The sequence below is a fragment of the Talaromyces atroroseus genome (assembly GCF_001907595.1).
Source record: "Talaromyces atroroseus strain IBT 11181 chromosome Unknown scaffold_1, whole genome shotgun sequence".
NCBI lineage: Eukaryota > Fungi > Ascomycota > Eurotiomycetes > Eurotiales > Trichocomaceae > Talaromyces > Talaromyces atroroseus.
The window spans coordinates 1,439,000-1,458,289 of record NW_017971433.1 but is presented as its reverse complement, the minus strand read 5'-3'; the positions used below and the strand labels follow the sequence as shown (position 1 = coordinate 1,458,289).

The 19,290-nt window shown below is 47.6% G+C and overlaps 5 protein-coding genes across 5 annotated transcripts; 2 read left to right on the top strand and 3 right to left on the bottom strand.

Annotated features, from left to right (window-relative positions):
• Positions 1-1,393: 1,393 nt before the first annotated feature.
• On the bottom strand, positions 1,394-2,884 carry UA08_01583 (hypothetical protein; the record flags this gene model as incomplete). The annotated part of the gene is made up of 1 exon (XM_020261263.1): positions 1,394-2,884. One exon carries the CDS (start codon positions 2,882-2,884, stop codon positions 1,394-1,396), a length of 1,491 nt encoding a protein of 496 aa, XP_020123016.1.
• Positions 2,885-3,259: 375 nt separating this feature from the next.
• Positions 3,260-5,165, top strand: UA08_01582 (hypothetical protein; the record flags this gene model as incomplete). The annotated part of the gene is made up of 3 exons (XM_020261262.1): positions 3,260-3,274; positions 3,338-5,099; positions 5,143-5,165. The coding sequence occupies 3 exons, from the start codon at positions 3,260-3,262 to the stop codon at positions 5,163-5,165; spliced, it is 1,800 nt and encodes a 599-aa protein (XP_020123017.1).
• Positions 5,166-6,272: 1,107 nt separating this feature from the next.
• Positions 6,273-7,727, bottom strand: UA08_01581 (hypothetical protein; the record flags this gene model as incomplete). The annotated part of the gene is made up of 1 exon (XM_020261261.1): positions 6,273-7,727. One exon carries the CDS (start codon positions 7,725-7,727, stop codon positions 6,273-6,275), a length of 1,455 nt encoding a protein of 484 aa, XP_020122894.1.
• Positions 7,728-10,674: 2,947 nt separating this feature from the next.
• On the bottom strand, positions 10,675-12,653 carry UA08_01580 (hypothetical protein; the record flags this gene model as incomplete). The annotated part of the gene is made up of 3 exons (XM_020261260.1): positions 10,675-11,278; positions 11,347-12,487; positions 12,605-12,653. 3 exons carry the CDS (start codon positions 12,651-12,653, stop codon positions 10,675-10,677), a joined length of 1,794 nt encoding a protein of 597 aa, XP_020122895.1.
• Positions 12,654-15,754: 3,101 nt separating this feature from the next.
• On the top strand, positions 15,755-18,979 carry UA08_01579 (hypothetical protein; the record flags this gene model as incomplete). The annotated part of the gene is made up of 3 exons (XM_020261259.1): positions 15,755-15,822; positions 16,231-17,478; positions 17,551-18,979. 3 exons carry the CDS (start codon positions 15,755-15,757, stop codon positions 18,977-18,979), a joined length of 2,745 nt encoding a protein of 914 aa, XP_020123567.1.
• Between the last annotated feature and the right edge of the window lie 311 nt (positions 18,980-19,290).

Genomic DNA, 19,290 nt, shown 5'->3' with positions numbered 1-19,290 from the left:
TGTTCTAGCAGAGGTCGTTTATACTCACTGACCTGGGGCTGTTTGGAAAAAAAGGGATCGAGAAGGAATATAGCGCCTTTCCAATCTGCCCATGGGCTTTGGATAGCCTTTCATGGACTGGTGCTTGCCGGTCTTCGCCATTCACCTTTCCGCTTCCAGGACGGACAGACACCCCGGTAAACGAGAGGATGAAGTTATACCGTATAAAACAATCTGAAAAACCAAGGAATATGGACCCCGTTGAAAAACGCTTGATGTATAAGAAGCGACGATTAAAAGGAAATCAGGCTAGGCAATCATTTGTTATCCAACGTTGGAAAAGAAATAAACAACTTCGACAGGCAAGGCGACAGCTGGGTCCAAAGTTCCCTAGGAAGCGGACCTGTGCATTTTGCAAAAGCGGTGACCATACTGGTATCATCAATGAGTGTGAGGTTCCAGGAATTGACGAGTCTCGCCAGAAAAAATGGAAAGGCCGTTTCTATCACAAAAGAAAGACAAAAGAGGCTGAGAGGGCCAGCAAGACAACTTCTAGAAGATATTGCTTACCTCGCTGCTCAATCTGGCGAGAGTTGGGGCATAACGTTAGGACATGTACGGACCCGGCTGCAAAAGAGGTTCATTATGCAAGCAGATGTTCGAAGTGCCTGGGAACCGGACATAGAGTCAACACTTGTCCATTCAACACAGGCTTCTTTGATCCTCTGGGTTGAGATTTTACTGCAGTACAGAAATACCATTGAAGTGGCTAATCAGAGCCATAAAATGGTGGCACGTGGAAGTCGACCTTCCGCTTTTCAAGAAGAAGAGTTATAAAAGAAGACCACCAAGAAAAGACTTGATTGTATATCCTGACTAGACAAACTCCAACATTCGGCAGTGCTCAAAGACCCGCTTTTGCCTGACATGTAAGCGCAATGCTTGTTTCTAGGGCTTGCTTGCCACCTCCTTAACTTTTAACATCAATTCTATATGATCTCATAATTCACAAAAGAGGTAACCACAGACATCAAGCGCCAGTGGTGTAGCGGTAACATTGATCTCTTCCATTAAGGTTGAAATCCTGCAAAGATTAGCTCTGGGTTCGACTCCCAGCTGGCGCAGTCTTCATTTTTTTGGACTGTTTTTTACGCTTCATATTGCATTTTTTAAGCTGAATGAATCACTTGGGAAGGAAAGCTTTTCTGTCCAGTATCGTGCGCACGCAGTAGATAGTTTTACTCCTCATTCCATCTAGCAGCCCCAAGGTACAACACCGATAACTATGACGAGAAGCAGGCAGTAGTAACGAATAGCATTCTCTGTGAATTTATAAAGTAGGTTGCCTCTCATTAACTCGTTATTAGATATATACATGGCTCGCGGTGAATTACATGTCAATGAACAGGAGAGCCTACTTGGGACTGCTGGAGGCACCTCTAAGTTGGCCGCTGGTGAGTTGCTCGAGTCTACCCGCAAGAGCACGGTGTTTCCGTGTTATCTCCTCCCATTCACGCACGATCTCACCATCCTCTTCGCCTTGGTCTTCACCCTCCAGCTCTGTAAGGATCATGCTAAAGTCACCGCCTAGACGCCCCAGACTGCCTGCGCAGTAGAGAACCTGGCTTAGAAGGCTCTCTCTCGAGCTCTTGTCTCGCACATTGGGAAGGTAAGCACGAAGCGTGTCTGTAAGCAGTCGCACTAAGTGCATGGGAAATGTTGCAACTGCAGGTGGGAGCACTTGTAGGGGATCGGTCTTCCTTATTCGCTTAGCAGGCGGTTGTGTCTTCAGGTTGAGGGACTTGAGCTCTAGCCCAGGGAGAATAGTCGGCATTTGGTGGTCGCTTTCAATGGGCTCCGGTGTAAATATGTTTTTATACAGCGAAACAATAGCAAAGCTCTGTTCTCGATAGATCTCGATGTATCTTTTCAAGAACCGCTCCGTTTGTTGGCCTCCTGTCCATGCACTGGATTTAGAAGACGACACTCGCTCTTTTGACGCTGCTTCAACTCGGCGCTGAGTTTCTTGGTCTGCCAACTCTCTAAGGGGGTCCAGAGCATCCAATGTAGAAACTAAATTTGCCAGTCTGCACACTAAAAACAGTGCTCCAAGAGCCCCCTCGCCTGATGCAGTGGACCCGCGATTTCGTTGCGGATGTTCTAGCTCTGGTGCTACACGCCTAAGCCAGCCGATTGTTCTCATTGCGGCTGCTAATCGAATATTCTGTGTCCTCAGACCAGCTATGAGATTTGTAGTCATGGTTTTCATCGCATCCTCAGCCTGCAAAATGATATCCTTTATGAGAGGGGAATCCGGGTAGAAAGTCTGCAGTCGTTTGATATGGGAGTAGAGGTCCAGGGCAGTCGAGTAATTTGCTGACACTGAGCTCCCTGCAGCAGGTCCAGCAGTTGCGGATGAAGTAGAAACGGCCGTTGAAAGAAGAGCCGGGAGCTCAAGTATATCCGATATCCTATCGACATTTCGCGATAATTGCATTGCCTTCTTCCGGCGATCTAAATGCGGGTTCTCGCTAGACTTGCTGTACGTAGTCGAGAAGCGCACAGCCTCCGAGTCAAGTCGCGGTATTCCTTCTTGTAGGTTTTTGGCATCCTGCTCCAGCGACGGTACCAAGCTCCGAAGAGTTGAAAGGTGGTCTGATGATGAAATCAGGGCTTTGTGGGATCGATTCGAGAGCGCCTGGAGGGATAGAAGCGTGGAATGAGCAGACTGAGATATGGATTGAGGCTCGGCAGACTTGAGTTGTTCGAGGGATAGACTCGTCAGGCGATTGAGGTATTTCGTAGTCGTCGCATCTGTTGAGCGTGACCGCGGAGAACGAGACGTTGTTGCCGAGGCATTGGCGTCAATGTGAGGGTCGAGAAGCTCCAATATGGCGTCAGCCATTGTGAGATTATTCTATATCCCTAGACAAGTCGGGCGCATAAGCCACGGAAAGGTGACGCTGTGAGTGTCGGCCAAGTCGATGAGATGAGATTGAGATGGCGAAGTGACAAGCAACGGCAACTACTACGCATTCGGTCCGCCTGCCGCCTGCCGCTTTTCCATCATTTCTGCGCCAACCACCAACCTCCAAGGGCCAAATCTCTCGGGTCTGCATGGCTATATATTTATTTGGCTAGAAGATTTGTCTGTTCGTCTTAATGCGTCTTCTTCTCACGTCTACTTGTCACCATACACCTCACAGCGTATTCCCTGCGCTGCTATCGCATCCGCATACCATCAAATAGAGCAGCAGATGATAGAAGAGCCGTCACCACCATGGGCAAGCCGCGGGTAAGACCTCGAAACATGCGCATTGTTATTCGTGTAACGGGCTTCGTTTCTGACAGTGCTTAGATGATTATCCTGATTCGCCATGGCCAGTCTGAAGGAAACAAGAACCGCGAAATCCACCAGTCCGTCCCCGATCACCGGGTCAACCTCACTCCAGAGGGCCACAAACAAGCGCTGGAGGCAGGCCGTAGATTACGAGAGCTGCTACGGCCAGATGATACACTGCATTTTTTCACGTCGCCATACCGTAGGACCCGCGATACAACTAATGGAATCTTAGAGTCGCTGACGTCGGATGAACCCTCACCGTCTCCCTTTCCACGCCATACCATCAAGGTATACGAAGAACCACGCCTTCGAGAACAGGATTTTGGTAACTTCCAGCCATGCTCTGCGGAAATGTCACGCATGTGGCAGGAAAGAGCTGACTACGGACACTTCTTTTACCGAATTCCTAATGGAGAATCCGCTGCTGACGCATACGACCGAGTGAGTGGATTCAATGAGTCTCTATGGCGGCTTTTCGGCGAAGATTCCTTCGCGAGTGTTTGCGTTCTCGTCACTCATGGCTTGATGACTCGAGTCTTCCTGATGAAGTGGTATCATTTCAGTGTGGAATACTTTGAAGATCTGCGAAATATCAACCATTGCGAATTTGTGATCATGGAGAAGAATCCAGATAACGGGAAATATATCTTGCAGAATAAATTGCGAACATGGTCTGCTCTCCGTCAGGAGAAGGCAGAAGAAAAAAAACGTGAGCCAGTGCCGGCGATTTCACTGGCGCCTGAGGTTCCAGTGCGAAGGAAATGGGGTGGTTGTCCCGATGGCTGTACTCACGGCCATGCCATATCAACCACGTGGCGTCCATCACGGCGTGACGAGGTCGACGTATTTCGTGACGACGATGGAGGTGAGACGACAGATGTAAATGGGGGAAATAACAGCCTACACATAGAGCGTAAGAAAGCACCTAAAAATCTCGCTTCTCTCAAGGAAAGGAGGATGATTTCCAGTTACAACAAATCAAAAATGCATCTGGCACTAGAGGCTCTTCATCCTGATGATATTGTGTCTTCGCCAAATCAAACACCATCTTACATAGCTCTTGGCGAAATTATCAACCCGCTGGAACATACCAAACACGATGGCTTGGGCATATCTGCAAACAGGCGAGAAATTACTGGTGGTGGAAAGGTCGATGAAGCAAGCAACACAAACAACCAGAATAATGAAATGCCTGCGGAAGACACTATAGCAGCAGCAGCAAGCAAACTATCGAATATCCATTTACCGGTCGACGGATCTAATGTCGGAGACGGGGTCGATTCGCAGGACAGCGTCCAGATATCCGACTCGGAGTCAGACACCATGATGCCCGAGAAGAAAAAATCCCTTGCTGCACTAATTGATCATGATGACGGCAACAATATCTACGGCCGTGCTCATAATACTACTACTACCCCCACGACGACAGCGGTGCAGCAAGACGCTGAGGACGATGGTGATGACGAGGGGGCTGGTACCTCACGACGAATCCGACGATCCAGGTCTACGAAGGCTACTGCTTCTATTCACCATCTTCATCATGGCCACCATAACCACAGCCATCATAATAACCATCTACACAGTCACGCTATTAACGACAGGACCAACACTCACCACCCTCAACGCAAGGTACATGCTCTAGGAGACATGTCCGATGACATTGGCACTGGTGACGACGACAATTACTCTCACGACATTTACGACGCAAACTCCGGAGCAGCTCCAGAGGATTCAGAATATGATCAAATAAAGAAAGAGGAGGAAAGTGTAAATGGCAGTGTGTACTAGGTAGATGTCATTTAGTATCTACTATTACCTAGGCAACTCCTCAAAGACATACTAATCTTGTTTATTTAAACAAGCTTCAATATATAGAGATTAAGAATGGGTGTCCTTCTCTTTTCATTTCTTGCAAAAAAAGAAATACACACATCTAGCTTGTACATGTTCAGCTAAGTCATCGAGATATGCCCTAGATATCGATTAATATATTCCTTGCTAATATCAATGCATGCATACAAAGAAGAGGAAAAAGGTGAGAAATATGTTCGCTTATATGAGGTTGTTTAACGCTAACAATCTAAATAAATTTCCCAGAAAGAAAAAAGGGGGTTGAGGTGACAAACGAATGATCCTCGTTTTTTTATCATTTTCATTCATTTTTTTGTCTTTTTGGCCCTTGCGTATCGGATCAAGCAAGATTGTTTGATGCGAGAAAAAAAAAAAAAAAAAATGAGTAGATAAAAAAAAAGTTTTTTTTTTGGTGTTTCTTCCGATCGAAGTGAAGTGAATAGGAAAAGAAAATCGAATGGAAGCCAATAGAAGAGAAGAAGAAAATGGTTATGAACATGGAAATATCACATCTTCACTCAGCACATGCCGCTTCATGAAATCGCCTAGCAAAAAAATGAATAGAAGAATTCAAAAAAAAAAGTATTATGAACGCCACGATTTAGAGGGGTAAATCGTAATCAAAACAAGATTTCGAAGGAGAAAGTCTATGGGTAATATTCGCCAATCAACATGCAAGAAAGACAAAATAATGGGAAATCAAAAGATTCAATCAATAAAACAAAATCCAAAGGTCGAGTATGAAAGGAAACATCGTAAGCCGTGAACATTCTTTTGGCGAAACTTTTGGCGCTCTGGACGACTTCGAATCGAATAAAAGGCGCGTGGAGAAATAATGAACGTAAAACGAGTTGTCGTTGTTTTGTCGCGACAGACTGGCGGCAAAGGCGTGAATTAAAAAAAAAAAAAAACACTTTTTTGGAAATAGCTCCGATAATTAGAAAGAAAATGACATGACTTTGACAGTCGCTGTCAAAACTTTGAGCGGTATCATCGACAAAAAGGCAAAGGGGGAACCAATTCAAAGAATAAATCAATATCAGCAAAAATGTTCACAAGAATTTTTTTTTGGACGTCGTAGACGCTAAGATGCAAGTAGTTAACCAGCGACTATAGGTTGAAGGACCCCAAAAGTGTTACCGCCAAAATAATGGTCCTGATGCTTCAAGCAGTAGGCGCAGCCGCAGGAAGAGCCATGACCAGTCCAAACTGAATTGCTCATGGGCGCAGTGTAGACCGGTGTATGGTGGTACGATGGTGGCTGTGAACGGGGATGATGGGAATATGGCGTATAGTCTGCTTGGGAGGCCCATGAGCGCGTATACGGGGGTGGAGGATTGGTGTACATCCACGCGGCTCCGCTGTAATACTCTGGAGTGTTTGGGCCACTGTGCGGAGCGGATGGGGGTGAGTATTCACAGGCAGTCGGATTCAACCAGGTGCTCTCGTACGCGTTACTTCGTTGATACTGCGGTGGGATCGGGCCATCGGGAGACATAAGTGGCTTGGAAATGGTGAGTTGCCTCGCGATGTTAGTATCAATCGGGGATAATTTTTGACGAACTTCGTTGCTACGCGTAGTGATGGACGCCCGGTAGTTTTCCCAACGGGCCAACCAGACACCAAAGCCGTCTTTTTTGTTGTGAATACGTTCATGGATCTTCCACTCGAAGGCAAAGAGCCAATCCAGCTCCATCGAATTAAGTTCGGACACGGAAATGTTGCTAACCTCGGCCCACGAACGGTTCTGAAAGGTGTTGTCGTCCAGGAACTTGCTACCCAGTAGCAGGGCTGTCGTCAACATCCTGTACACTTGCCCAGTGCCAGTTGCGTAGACTCCCTTCGCCGAGAGCATACGCATCCTGGTCGCCAAGTAGAAAAGGCCTAGCAGAATAGTCGAACTGGGGAGGCGAGTGGAAGAAAGAATCTGGTGCACATATTTCCGAAACGGAGGGGGTATAATTGTCTGTCCTGGGTAGACGCTTCCAAGCAAGTCAATATCATCTAGATTGATTCCGGAGCTGTACAATGCATACATTCCCTGGGCCATTTCGGCAACGAAGTCTGACATCTGATCCATCTCGTAGTCGAGGTGAGCGGCAACTCCTCCGGTGGGTTTTTCCTCCTTGACCCGCGGCTCTGCTGGGACATGAACATCTTGACGACGATACTGCGGTGGAACAGCGGTATCATTGGTGAGCGGCAGGTGAATGTTCGACCGGATCGGAGGTAGGGTTGGTACGGCTCCGTAGAGTGACTGCGCACCTCCTAGTTGCGGTTGGGTTAAATGCTGTTGTTGGAGTGCAGGGAAGTCGCGACCGCCTCGAACAGATGTCATTGTCTGTGGGAGAGAATTTATCGCAGCGGATTTGCCGAAGCAGGATGCCTGGGAGTATTGCTCGATGAATTCGCAGCCTGTCTGGGAGTAACGTGGAGGGAAGTTCGGTTGGCCAGTGACGTAGAATGGAAGATCAGGCTCCATTTTGCCGTTTCCGTGCAGATGAGGCGGAGTGGGCGGCAGGCCATGAAGGCCAGAGTTGTAGAAAGACGGCATGACTAGTTGAAGGAGAGTTGGTTCACGGCGGAGAGTAGACGGATGAAAGCTAAAAATTCCCTCCCGGATCACGTATCAGCAAGGCGAAGGTGAGACTTATTCTCCTTTCCTCTTCTCTTCTCGTATCTCCGTATTTTTGAAATATCAAACTTGAACTGGAGGACCAACCGTCTACACTACCGCCACTTCCCGAACCCCGAAGAGCGCTGCTCGGCGAGCGGCCGCTCTGTGTTCAAGTCAAGACAGGCCGTGTGTTCTAGTAAATTGTCATGGATAGACGAAGTTGACGATAGAATCGGCTTCGGAAGAGCAAATAAAACGGAGGAAAGGAAAACGGTAAGGAAGTCGAAAATAAACGCCCTTGATCGGTTTTTTTCTTCAACCCTCGGTCGTATTGACGAAAATGACACAAGGTAGACGCGTAATCAGAAGGAAAGTATTTGCGTTTGAGTTCGTTGAGGTGCGCGATATCGCAGACAAACGGAGTTCAACAAAAAACACAAGCAAAGCACGGCATAAATGCTTTTTTTTTTTTCCTTCTCTGTCAAAAAACCACGACGAAAATTTTGGGGGTACGTGAAGGGAAAGTAGACACCGAGTAACAACTGACGACACTTAATGAAAAGCTCGCCGAGTATAATAGACAGTAAGATTCGAAGGGTTGAATGACGAGATCAGAGGGAATAAAGAGGATGGAGGATGGAGGAGGCGGAGGAGCGAGAAGTTGCTGAAAGGGAAGGAAGGAAGGAAGAAGGGAAAAGAGGAAGGGGAAAAACCAAAGCGGTTTGGTGTGGTTTCTGGCTGGCCGCTGTGACTGTGGGCGGCGCAGTGCAAGTGGTAATTACCAGCCGAGACGCGTTAAATTACGTGTCAGGGTGAGGTCAGGAGCACGGAGACGGCCGGTCCGTATGAAACAGAACAGCGCCAGTCCTGGGCGCGAGATTACTCTGGGCCTGAATCACCCGCCAAATTCCAATTGAAACGCGGTTCCGCCCTAGCCTGCTCACTACGTGTTGTGATTTGTAAGGGCGCCCCAGTCAACAGGATTTATTTTTGTCTCTAGACTGCACATAGCCATGGCGCTGCCCCCTTTGTTCGGGGGCTTCATTGGATCTGAGTGTTGAGGCATCCATCCATCGAACTGATGCTCAGGCTTATGACAGTATTACCCTTCTACGGAGGCGAGGGTTGCACAAATAAGTATAGTGCCAAGTATAGATTTGGCCATGCTTCTTCGTATTGATGGTTTGGCTATTTGGTATTTGCACTACGAGGGATGCACGCTCGCATGGCAGGTGACGCCGTCCGTGGCTTGGGACTCGGCTGTGATAACAAGATATTGAATAGACCAGATATTCAACACACTCGTATTGTCATTCATCATTCTGTATGACTATGAATGTGAACCACACCGAGGAATCAGGACAACATCATAGCGAGTGATGTAGAGCAAGCTTACAGTACCATACCGGTCTGTATGTACTATGTACTATGCACACGGCGGCCACGCTAAGACGTATCAAGTAACCAACCGTTGCTGCGAAACGCCTCGCGGGCCCCCCACTCCCTGCCACGAGGAGTTGGTTTCGATACTAAAATTACGTTGCCGCCGCCCTGGACTTCGCCACGCTCATTGGCTGTGACGTCCGCAGGCTGTCACGCTGTGACAACGCTGTGACAATTAGCAGACAGCTAGCCCGAACGCGGTTAGATGTAATCGGACCCAGGCAAGATTTCTTTGGGCTTACTTTGTATAGGTGTACGTAGTTCCATAATAATTATTTAAAACTGACGGGTTGTTGATTTATAATTCAATCTTTTTTTTTTCTACTAACGTTAGTTAGTTAACTATGAGTTGCTATTATTAATGATACGTCTTGTCTTCTTTTCTTTCTTCTAGGTTCTACCACCAGCGAGGGGTCCAGGCGAGCTATTGACACTTACAGCAAACAGCCCGTATGACGTTGCTGCGGACCGATGTTCACACTGCCTAAGGACTCAAACTCCGATATGATCTCATATTGCCAGTCAATATCACAAGCCGGCTATAGCCAACTAGGCCGTGACAGTTGTGCTTGCTACCGAGAACTTTAGTGATTACTGTTCTAGATACCCAATCTTACAATTTGTCCAGAAGTAACTCCATAGTAGTATTCGTATATGATCATGCATATCGATAACAAGTCGCCCCGCTTGTGTCACTGTCCTCAATTGCTATAGAGAGCAGGCTGTAACTATTATGTTATGTTTCGGGAAGCACGAAATAGAGTAATACCTGGATAGAGGGGTCAAGGTTTTATAACTAGAGTAGTAAGTACCGATGGCCTAATTATTGGGTGGGTAGTATGATATGTACCTCGCTCAATATGTGAATCACTAAACCGAAATATGCCTATCAAGAAGCATTTTATATTGCAAACTTCTCCACATCAACCTGCCTTTCTGTGCTCTCCATGCGTCTATCAATTTGACTAGCTAGTAACTAGCTACTGTACTTGGTAAGTAGTTAACTTAGGCGGATGCATGGATGATTAATAGATACCCGACGATGGCCGCAAGCGCTACCCCTCACCACCCGCAAGTCATGTCGACTTCTGGATGATTCGTAATGGAATGACTCATATTTGCTCCAGACTCGAAAGATGTGTATACTTGTCTGTCTGAGCGCGGTGACGGTGTGCTGCAATCTGCGACCTGGAGTATAGACTTCATTATGGTTAATATGCTACCCAGTTTGCTTGGCAGTACGTATTTCAGAAACGAAAATGCCATAACCTAATCCTACTAGGTGTTGCCATGATATGCTGGAAAACAAGATAGAATCAATCTCGTTTGATATCAATGATCAGGAAAAAGAAACAAAAACTCCCCCTCGATATCCATTAACCATCAATAATTGCGCCGGATCAGATAATAAAATAATACATCCAAGAAATCAACAGTGGATTCATGGAAACCAAGCATAACTCTTGATAAATTCACTTCGCGCTGCGTCTGCCGCTTCCGTGCGCCATTTTGACTTCCATGCCCATTCTCTAGCCGCTGCCTCAACCAATGCCTCCTTACAATCCGGTGGAAGCTCCGCGAGTATCTCGGCACTCACAAACTCTGGATGCAAAGGATTGGCCATGCTGATTATTCCATTCGAGCCCACGTCGTGCACATCGCCATCTGGGCCCGGGCGCCCAAGCGTGCTGGACTCAGCCGTCTCGTAGTGAACATCTGTGATGGCGAGTCGACGTGTGAATATCGTAGGTACTGGCGGCAGTATGCTGGGAGGTGCAGGAGTAGCTCGTGATAAGTCGGCCTCATCATCGATAATGACATCGTTATCATCGTTGGCCTTCAGCGTTGTCCCATTAGTAAGATGAAGAGTTGACATATCTTCAACAAGCTTGTTGGGGGTTTTCGATTCTTCCGATATGAGAACATGTTCCCATCGAGCATGCGTTGGTTGCATGGTTTTTGGGTATTGCATAAAGTTGGTGTGCACCTCGTATACTCCTTCTAGGGCCTGTCGTCGCACATTCGCAAGAACCGAGTTATACCGGCTGTGTATGGATCAGTAGTCTGTCAAGCAGGTAGACATCGATGAATATAATATTATGGACTTTCTCACCTAGCTTCCCTGGCGTGTTCAACCATCCAATTGTCTCCAGTTACAGTCACCTTACGCTTCTTTTGATCTACCGCCTTCCCGCTAGGCAATGGAACAGAAGGCGCTCCAGTGTGATACACCGCACTTGCACCATGCCACGCCACATATTGATTCCTATTGTAAGGCTCCCCTGGAGGTGGCAGCTTGTCCTCAGGTACGGCTAGGTCACCCTCGACATCTCCACGTTCCAGCGCAGCCTTCTCATTGTAATCATCGCTGACTTTACGTCCGCCAATGACAATTTTAGCACCAAACTCCCGAAACACAGACCTCGCTGTCACAACGCCAATAGCCCTCCCTTTGTAGGAATGAGGAATGATATCCCTTTCGATCAAGTCGCGTTTCGCGTCGTCGTCAATTATGATTTTGTAAAGCAGTTTGTGCTTTTGGAAGAACAGATACGAATCTCGGAATCCGATACACCGCGCCGGCTCTGTGGACAACATGTACAGTCGGTCCCCCCGATTGAGAATTGTAAATGTGCGCACTCTGTATTCTCTTCCGCCTAGCAAGTTGCCCATTTTGTCTACCTTCTTTTCCCCATCGGGATCATCGGGTAGAACAACTTCATCGTCAACGACATCCATCATGGTGCCTTCCTTATCAACAGCCACTTGCGTGACGTGAGGATTTCCGCTTCGACGTCCCCATCTTCCTCCACTAGCAGCAGGTCTGCCGCGTCTCCTTTTTACCGGAGTTGTGACCACAATCCTCTGCTCCGTCCCATCATCGGGAAGGTCCCAGTCTGGAGGCGGATTTTTGGGGGGGCGACCTACGCGACGCTTGCGAGGATATCCAGCCAGTCTACCGCCGCCACGAGGAGTGCCGAACTTCGACGGGGTATCTATTTCTGGCGCTGGACTTGAAAGAACTTCTGTCTCGGGCTCGGGTTCAGGCTCAGGCTCGCCTTCCACTGCACCACTACCTTCACGGCTATCACGCAGTTCCTGTACGCTTACAGCCTCCTGTTCGGCTTCCCGTTCAACATTAGGATCTTCACCCTGGTCTTGCGGTGTTTGGAGATCGGCGCTCGATTCTCTAGTTGGCGGCGCATCAGCCATTTCTTCATCAGAAGCATCGGGTAGATCTGAAGGCGCCGTTTCTGACAATTTTGATTTGGTTCAAGTCAGCTTCAATCGCATTACTGAAGAATAAAATTGTTCCTCTGGAGATCCAAAGAAAGCCGGGTAGGGAAAAAAAAACAACAACAAAAACTAACGCATTGATTGAGCAGCTGCCTGTGCAGCTGCCCTCAGTTTTCGAGCCATTTTGGAAGGGGCTTCTGGAGTCTAGCTGAATTTGTCCCGTGGACGGCAGCTCCCTTCTTGCCTTTGACATGTCGACCCTTCACTGTCACGACATGGGTTGGCGCGCGCTCTCGGTCCTATGTTGTTCCGGGACTGTCACGTGCAACGGGCAATCCGCGCCATATGTGGCCTAGCTCGGACCGTGACTTCCACCAGCCCTAAGCCCTGAGCGGTTCTTGAAAGGGAAGAGGCTCCGGTCGTTTCCGATCTAGCAAGCTGAGATGGAACTGCCACTTGTATGAGAGTTAACTATTGCATTCATTACTAAGTCACCAACACTGCCTATGAGACTGCAAATACTTCGCACAGGCAGACACATGCATAACTAGGTGAGGAAGAGGTGAATTTGAAGCACATATTCTCTGGATACGGTAGTGAACCAGTCGATAGCCCCACAGTCCCGCTGAGCGCATCTTAGCCTCGAGGTCATACTTTAGTCTAAGGATTTTGTCGTTTTCCTGCGCTCGTGCATTATCTCTGTTATTTAGATGATGTGATCAAATATTCACATGTTGAGAGGTGGAAATCCAAATGACGTTGATAAGCGATCCCTCCAATCCGCCCTTTACCTGCCTAGTATTAATTTTGACTGTTTAGCGCGTCAGTGATATCACTAGGCATGATCGTAGGATCAAAGTGTCCAGTTCTTTCTTTGCTGATTTCCACCTCGATAATGCTGACATCCGCTATCACTGAGCTTGTTTATTTGCTCCTTCAGTTCCTCCAGGTGGTGTTGGTAAAATAAACGTGATTTGTCTGTGATTGACAATAAAAGTAGACTGGTAAACTCCAAGTGATGACCGTGCCGGCAAGTTGTGTCACCGTGCAGCTGAACCTGGATCGTTGCTCTCTTAATGGAGGATTTTTATACCCAAGTGTGCGGTTAAGTTCAAGAGTTGTCAGAATAAATTGTCGCCATATAACAATAGAAGTACGTGGTAGTTGATTCACTACATACTATGAACTGACAGCAGATTGCAGGGATCCACCCAAGGTTTCGCATGTAATCAAGCTATAGACCCCATATCATCTCCATTCTCAAGAGATCAGCTGAAATCATAATCCATCATTCGTGTTTATCTTTCCTCGCCGAGATTCCTCGGATAAGCTAGGTTCCTATGGACTACGTGGTTGGTACCTAGGTAGTCAACTTTCCTGGTCTGTACGTTGCTATCGGGCTAATAACGGTAGCAATTTGCTACAGCTACTACATAAGCTGTCATGATTTATGTAATGGCTATCCCCCGTCCTCTCGACGAGAGATACCTGTCGCGACCGTGCAGTGCTGTTAAGCAAACAAAGCAGCAAGCTCCGGTGCCTGGCCCCGCGCTTGTCCATCTATAAAAGATCGACACATCATTATACATAGCATGTGTGACTGGGAGATCCCTGAATGGAGTCTAGCACGCGTCTTAAACTTGGAAATGCCATCTGTTCTAGAAGTCGAGTCAAAAACGAACAGGTCAATGCTGCAAGGATCGACCACAATATACCAAATTGATCTTACATGTAGCCGGAGCACTGCGGTCCTCTCTTTTGCCTGCCTTCCTGCATACCCCACGAAGCTGCAGTTACTTGCTCACTAACGCCACACATGTCATGAGAAAATACCTCGCATAGTTTGGGGGTACAATCCTTTTTTGTTTTCTGGCAGTAAGTAGTAATATTTGCATTTCCTTCCCGGCGAGCATATTGACAGGCAGAGATCTCGCATTTTGGCCTATACCCTTTTGCAGCAATAGATTCCTTCTTTGGGCGTAGTGTCAGTTTCCGCAATTTTCTTATCCATGTCAAGTTCCCAGTCTTCTGACTTGGACAGCAGCAGAGCATGGCATGCGCAGCTTCATCCATCCCAGCCCGATGCCTGGTTGCCTGAAGGAATCTTGAAGGAGTGGGTTGGTGGCTCCACCACGACCGCGGTTTTTTCTGGGATTATTTGCCTCATCGATCACTAGTTAGTTAATTTCCAATATGCTGCTGAGTCATAATCACACTCGTTGTTAAGTTAAGTTAGTTAGTTACCTGCATGGTAAGTAACTATACTTTACGCCCATGCCCTCATACCCATATATCCAGTGGTCGCATTCTCTCGAAACAAGTATCCAATCGCAGTCTCCAGTTGCAGGCGTTCTTGTCTGCCCAAACCAATGGGAATCTCTCGTGGTTTGGTTCCGGTGTTTGAAAGAGTTAAAAAGTCCGGTCATTTTTACCGGCAAGCCCTCTTCCCACGGTGTTTGGCTTGGGTTGGGTTGGGCTGGCTGGGTCTTCGCCCGCGGTATTTCCCGAGGCTGTGACTTACCTGCTTGACGTCTGCACGCCAGGCTAGGACGAGGGAGGGGGGAGGGAAGAATGCGTAGAATGTAGCTGCAAAGGGAGACAGACGCCGTAGAGTATGCGCAGAGGCGCGAGATTGAGTATCTTATTCTCATGGAAACAGCACATGCAGAGAGCAATTAATAATTAAATATACAAATGATGGAATCGTACGGTAACGACGGTACCCGACTTACGCCGTAATAACGAATGGGGGGTGGGTTCCTTCCGAACGTTGACGCAGCCACACTAAGGAGGTAACCTCCTGCCTTCCTGGAAAACGGCTTAGTTTAATAAGAAGATTAGTTAACGTCTTCGTTCACTACGCCTTCTCGACTTTTTCCTCTCATCTCCCCTCCAACGACCCTCTCTCCCCCCCTTCTCTCTCTCTGACCCTGTGCAGCTGTCGACCGTGCTCGCCAAATCTGAGACTTGGATCTCCAGCGATCGATAATCCCGCATCTCTAATCTAGGTCATTATTACCGGCGTCAGACAGACATCCCACCTACCCACGCTCCTTCATCCTCCCAGCGACGAGCTTGAGTATTTATTCCCTTTTTTTTTTTTTTTTTTTAAATTGTTCGCCAGTCTATAACTCGCCAGTATCTATTTATTCATATGCACACGGCGAAGGAAGGAAAACAAACCGAGAAATAGCAAGAAAAGAAAAGGAAAACCCGCAACAAAAGTCTCGCGCGAAAAAAGAAAAAAAAAAAGGACAACCCGACAGTGTTCGAATGGGAAGACAATGGCTGCACCAGGCGGAATCAGCCCGCATTCCGATGCCGACCTCATGAGGCAGGCTGTACTACAGAAGTGAGTTTGGCTTTTTCTTTCTTCTGCCCGGATTCAGATGCGGGGCGGTTGTTTGGACGAAGGCCTTGGCCTGCCTTCTAGATGCATTGGTGGAAAATATATAAAACTCGCCTTCCATATTTCTATATTGGTTTTTATCAGTTGTCTCTTTCGTACCATCTTTATCGTTCGTGTGTCAAGTTATTGAATGACTCAGCCGAGATGCTTTTGGAAAAGAGGCGAAAAACAAATACATCGACCTGCGAGGTTGATATCTATACGCTACTTTTCCCGCGCATCTTTCAAATCTGCTGAGGAGGTATTCATATATATCTCATATAATTACCGGCGGGAACTTGCTGTTTATAGAAGCCGAGACTATCTTCATATTTGACTTTCTTTTCCGCCGAAGCTGACGATTGAATGCAGTAGCGGCGGCGCACACGAGGATGACAATCAAGATAACATTATCGGCTCGTCGGGATCCACTCCTTCTGGAGTAATTACACCTCAGCCTGATCCTGCGGACAAACGTCTACCTTCTATAATGCATTACTTCTCTCAGGTTGGTAACCCGGGTTTCCCACTGAGTTCTCTCAAAGCACGGTTATCTACTTCTTTCACAAATTTTCCCGCAACTACTGTTACAGGGTCAAATGTGCAGTCGACAGTACAGACTGTGAAACCTAAAGAGGATGGCGTCTTTGCTAGGGTTTCTTCATCATCTGGGGCGAATGCTACACACGAGCATCTCGAAAGCCCAGAAAAAGCCGAAACCCCAGAGACTTTCAATCCTACCTCCCTTCCCACCCCCCCTTACTCGTCTGCTTGTTCATTGTCACAAAAGGACATGGAGGAGATGGAGAGCACGGCACCCAACACCGAGAAAACTGCCGTCTCCATTTATTCTGCGTTGAAAGATTACATGTTATCAACAACGCCGAGCAATATTACCGAGTCACCCTCGTCACGGCGTCCTACATGTCACCCAATCTCTGGCGTATCTGACGATTCAGTTCTTGCATCTCATTTCTCAAATCCATCCCTCCCTGATGCTTCAGATATTCAAACTTTAACGAATGTCCCCTTGTTGGAGCATGAAAAGTCCCATCACACATCCAAATCCTCTGAGAACCTTGCCAAGTTGACTGAGACCGTGGCTAATGCGTCCCATCTAAAGAACACACCGCCTTTGACACCACGGGCAATGTCTAATGACAATAGTACGTCATCTGACAGACATTCCAACGGCTCTACATCTGCTCCGTCGACCTCGAATCAGCGCCAAAGTCCAACGGCACCTCCTTCAGAAGAATCTGATGAGAAATCAAGCGGCGCTGCTTCACCACAGACGTCATCGGATGGTCCTACAGTGGCATCCCTCAAGGGTAAACTCTCCGTCAAAATTGACCAAGGCCGAGGTTTGCGGCCCAGCGTCGATCCGTATGTTGTCTGTGTGTTCGAGTGGAATGAGTATATTTCGAAAGGCACCCAAAGTGGCGAACAGACTCCCGAAGGCAGGCCCGGCGACAAAGAGTACCTTGATAATGATAACGGGCGGCCGGTGGCCATTCCTATGAAAAGCCGACAAAGCAGCCACAACAGTCAATTGGATAACGTAGACCATAAGGGAAAAGCGCCTGTTACCGATCCGCAATGGAACCATGAAGCTGTATTGTAAGTGCGGTTATCCTGTGATTCACCCCCGCCTTTTTTTTTTCTTTTCTTTACTAACTTAAGTGCTGCTAGTGACGTGATGGGTGAACAGTCGGAGATTGATGTTTCTGTCTATGACCGCTACAACCAAGAAGCGTTTCTTGGTCATGTGCGAATGAGTCTGAATCTCAGGGAAGAACGATCTAGTTTGGAGGGTTGGTTCCCTTTAACTGCTCGAGGTCAAGGCGACTTCCAAGTTTCGGGAGAGATCCACCTGGAGATGCACTTCGAAAAGACCGAAAGAAAACAAGTTGGACCCAACGACTTTCAAATACTGAAACTCATAGGCAAAGGCACATTCGGTCAAGTATATCAGGTTAAGAAGAAAGATACGCAGCGAATCTACGCTATGAAGGTATTATCTAAGAAGGTCATTATTCAGAAAAAAGAGGTCGCGCATACCTTAGGCGAACGAAACATCCTTGTCCGAACGGCCATGGCAGCCTCACCGTTCATCGTCGGGCTCAAGTTCTCATTCCAAACCCCAACTGATTTGTATCTGGTCACGGATTACATGTCCGGTGGCGAGCTTTTCTGGCACCTTCAGAAAGAGGGGCGTTTTCAGGAAGCCCGCGCGAAATTCTACATTGCAGAATTGATTTTGGCCTTGCAGCACTTGCACGAACATGACATTGTCTACCGTGATTTGAAACCGGAGAACATTCTGCTGGACGCCAACGGACACATTGCTCTGTGCGATTTCGGTCTGTCTAAAGCAAATCTTACCAAGAATGACACGACAAACACGTTCTGCGGCACAACGGAATATCTTGCACCGGAGGTTCTATTGGATGAGCAAGGTTACACAAAGATGGTCGATTTCTGGTCTCTAGGAGTTCTCGTGTTCGAGATGTGCTGCGGCTGGAGTCCATTCTACGCGGAAGATACGCAACAGATGTACAAGAATATCGCTTTTGGCAAAGTCCGGTTTCCACGGGATGCTCTTAGCACAGAAGGGCGTAATTTCGTCAAGGGTTTACTCAATCGCAACCCCAAGCACCGGCTTGGCGCCAAGGAAGATGCCAAAGAATTGATGGCACATCCGTTTTTCCATGATATTGACTGGGAGACTCTAGGCCGTAAAGAGGTCATCCCTCCTTTCAAACCGAAGTTGAAGTCGGAGTCTGACACTTCAAACTTCGATCCCGAGTTTACCACTGCCCTGGATAATTCTTCTTCGTTGAACGATCGGGCGGCTGCCTTGGCTAACGGCGCTATGCCTGGGTCTACCCCTCTTTCGCCGGGCATGCAGGCCAACTTTAAGGGATTCACATTCGTGAATGAGAGCTCTATGGATCATCACCTCAAGGACAACGTTGACCGCATGGATGAAGATACGAAAGAAGACGAGCACTGGCATCGACAACAACGTTCGATCGACTCGACGGATCGTCGCATGAGTGGGATTGTCAAGACGGGGCATGAAGGCGAAGGCGGTGTCTTTAACAATTTTGACATATAGTCTGTCTTTCCGCATGCTTTTCTGGTTATTGTTGTCCCTTTGCTTTTTTGGAATTATACGGGGTATTTTGGAGTCATACTTGCATATACTCGGTTACTACCATGCATGCATCCTTGAGAAGGGTGGACGAATGTCATTGTTGAGCTCTCGGTTTGTCATCGGCCATCCGGAAATTCTGCTCTATATATATTTCCGACGGAACTGTCCAATTTTGCGGTTTCATTACCCCTGGAGGAACGGAGCATATATCTCAAGAAGCAAAGCCACTTTCTCATGAGTTTACAAGATTGGCGAATTCTGTTGTCTCCAGC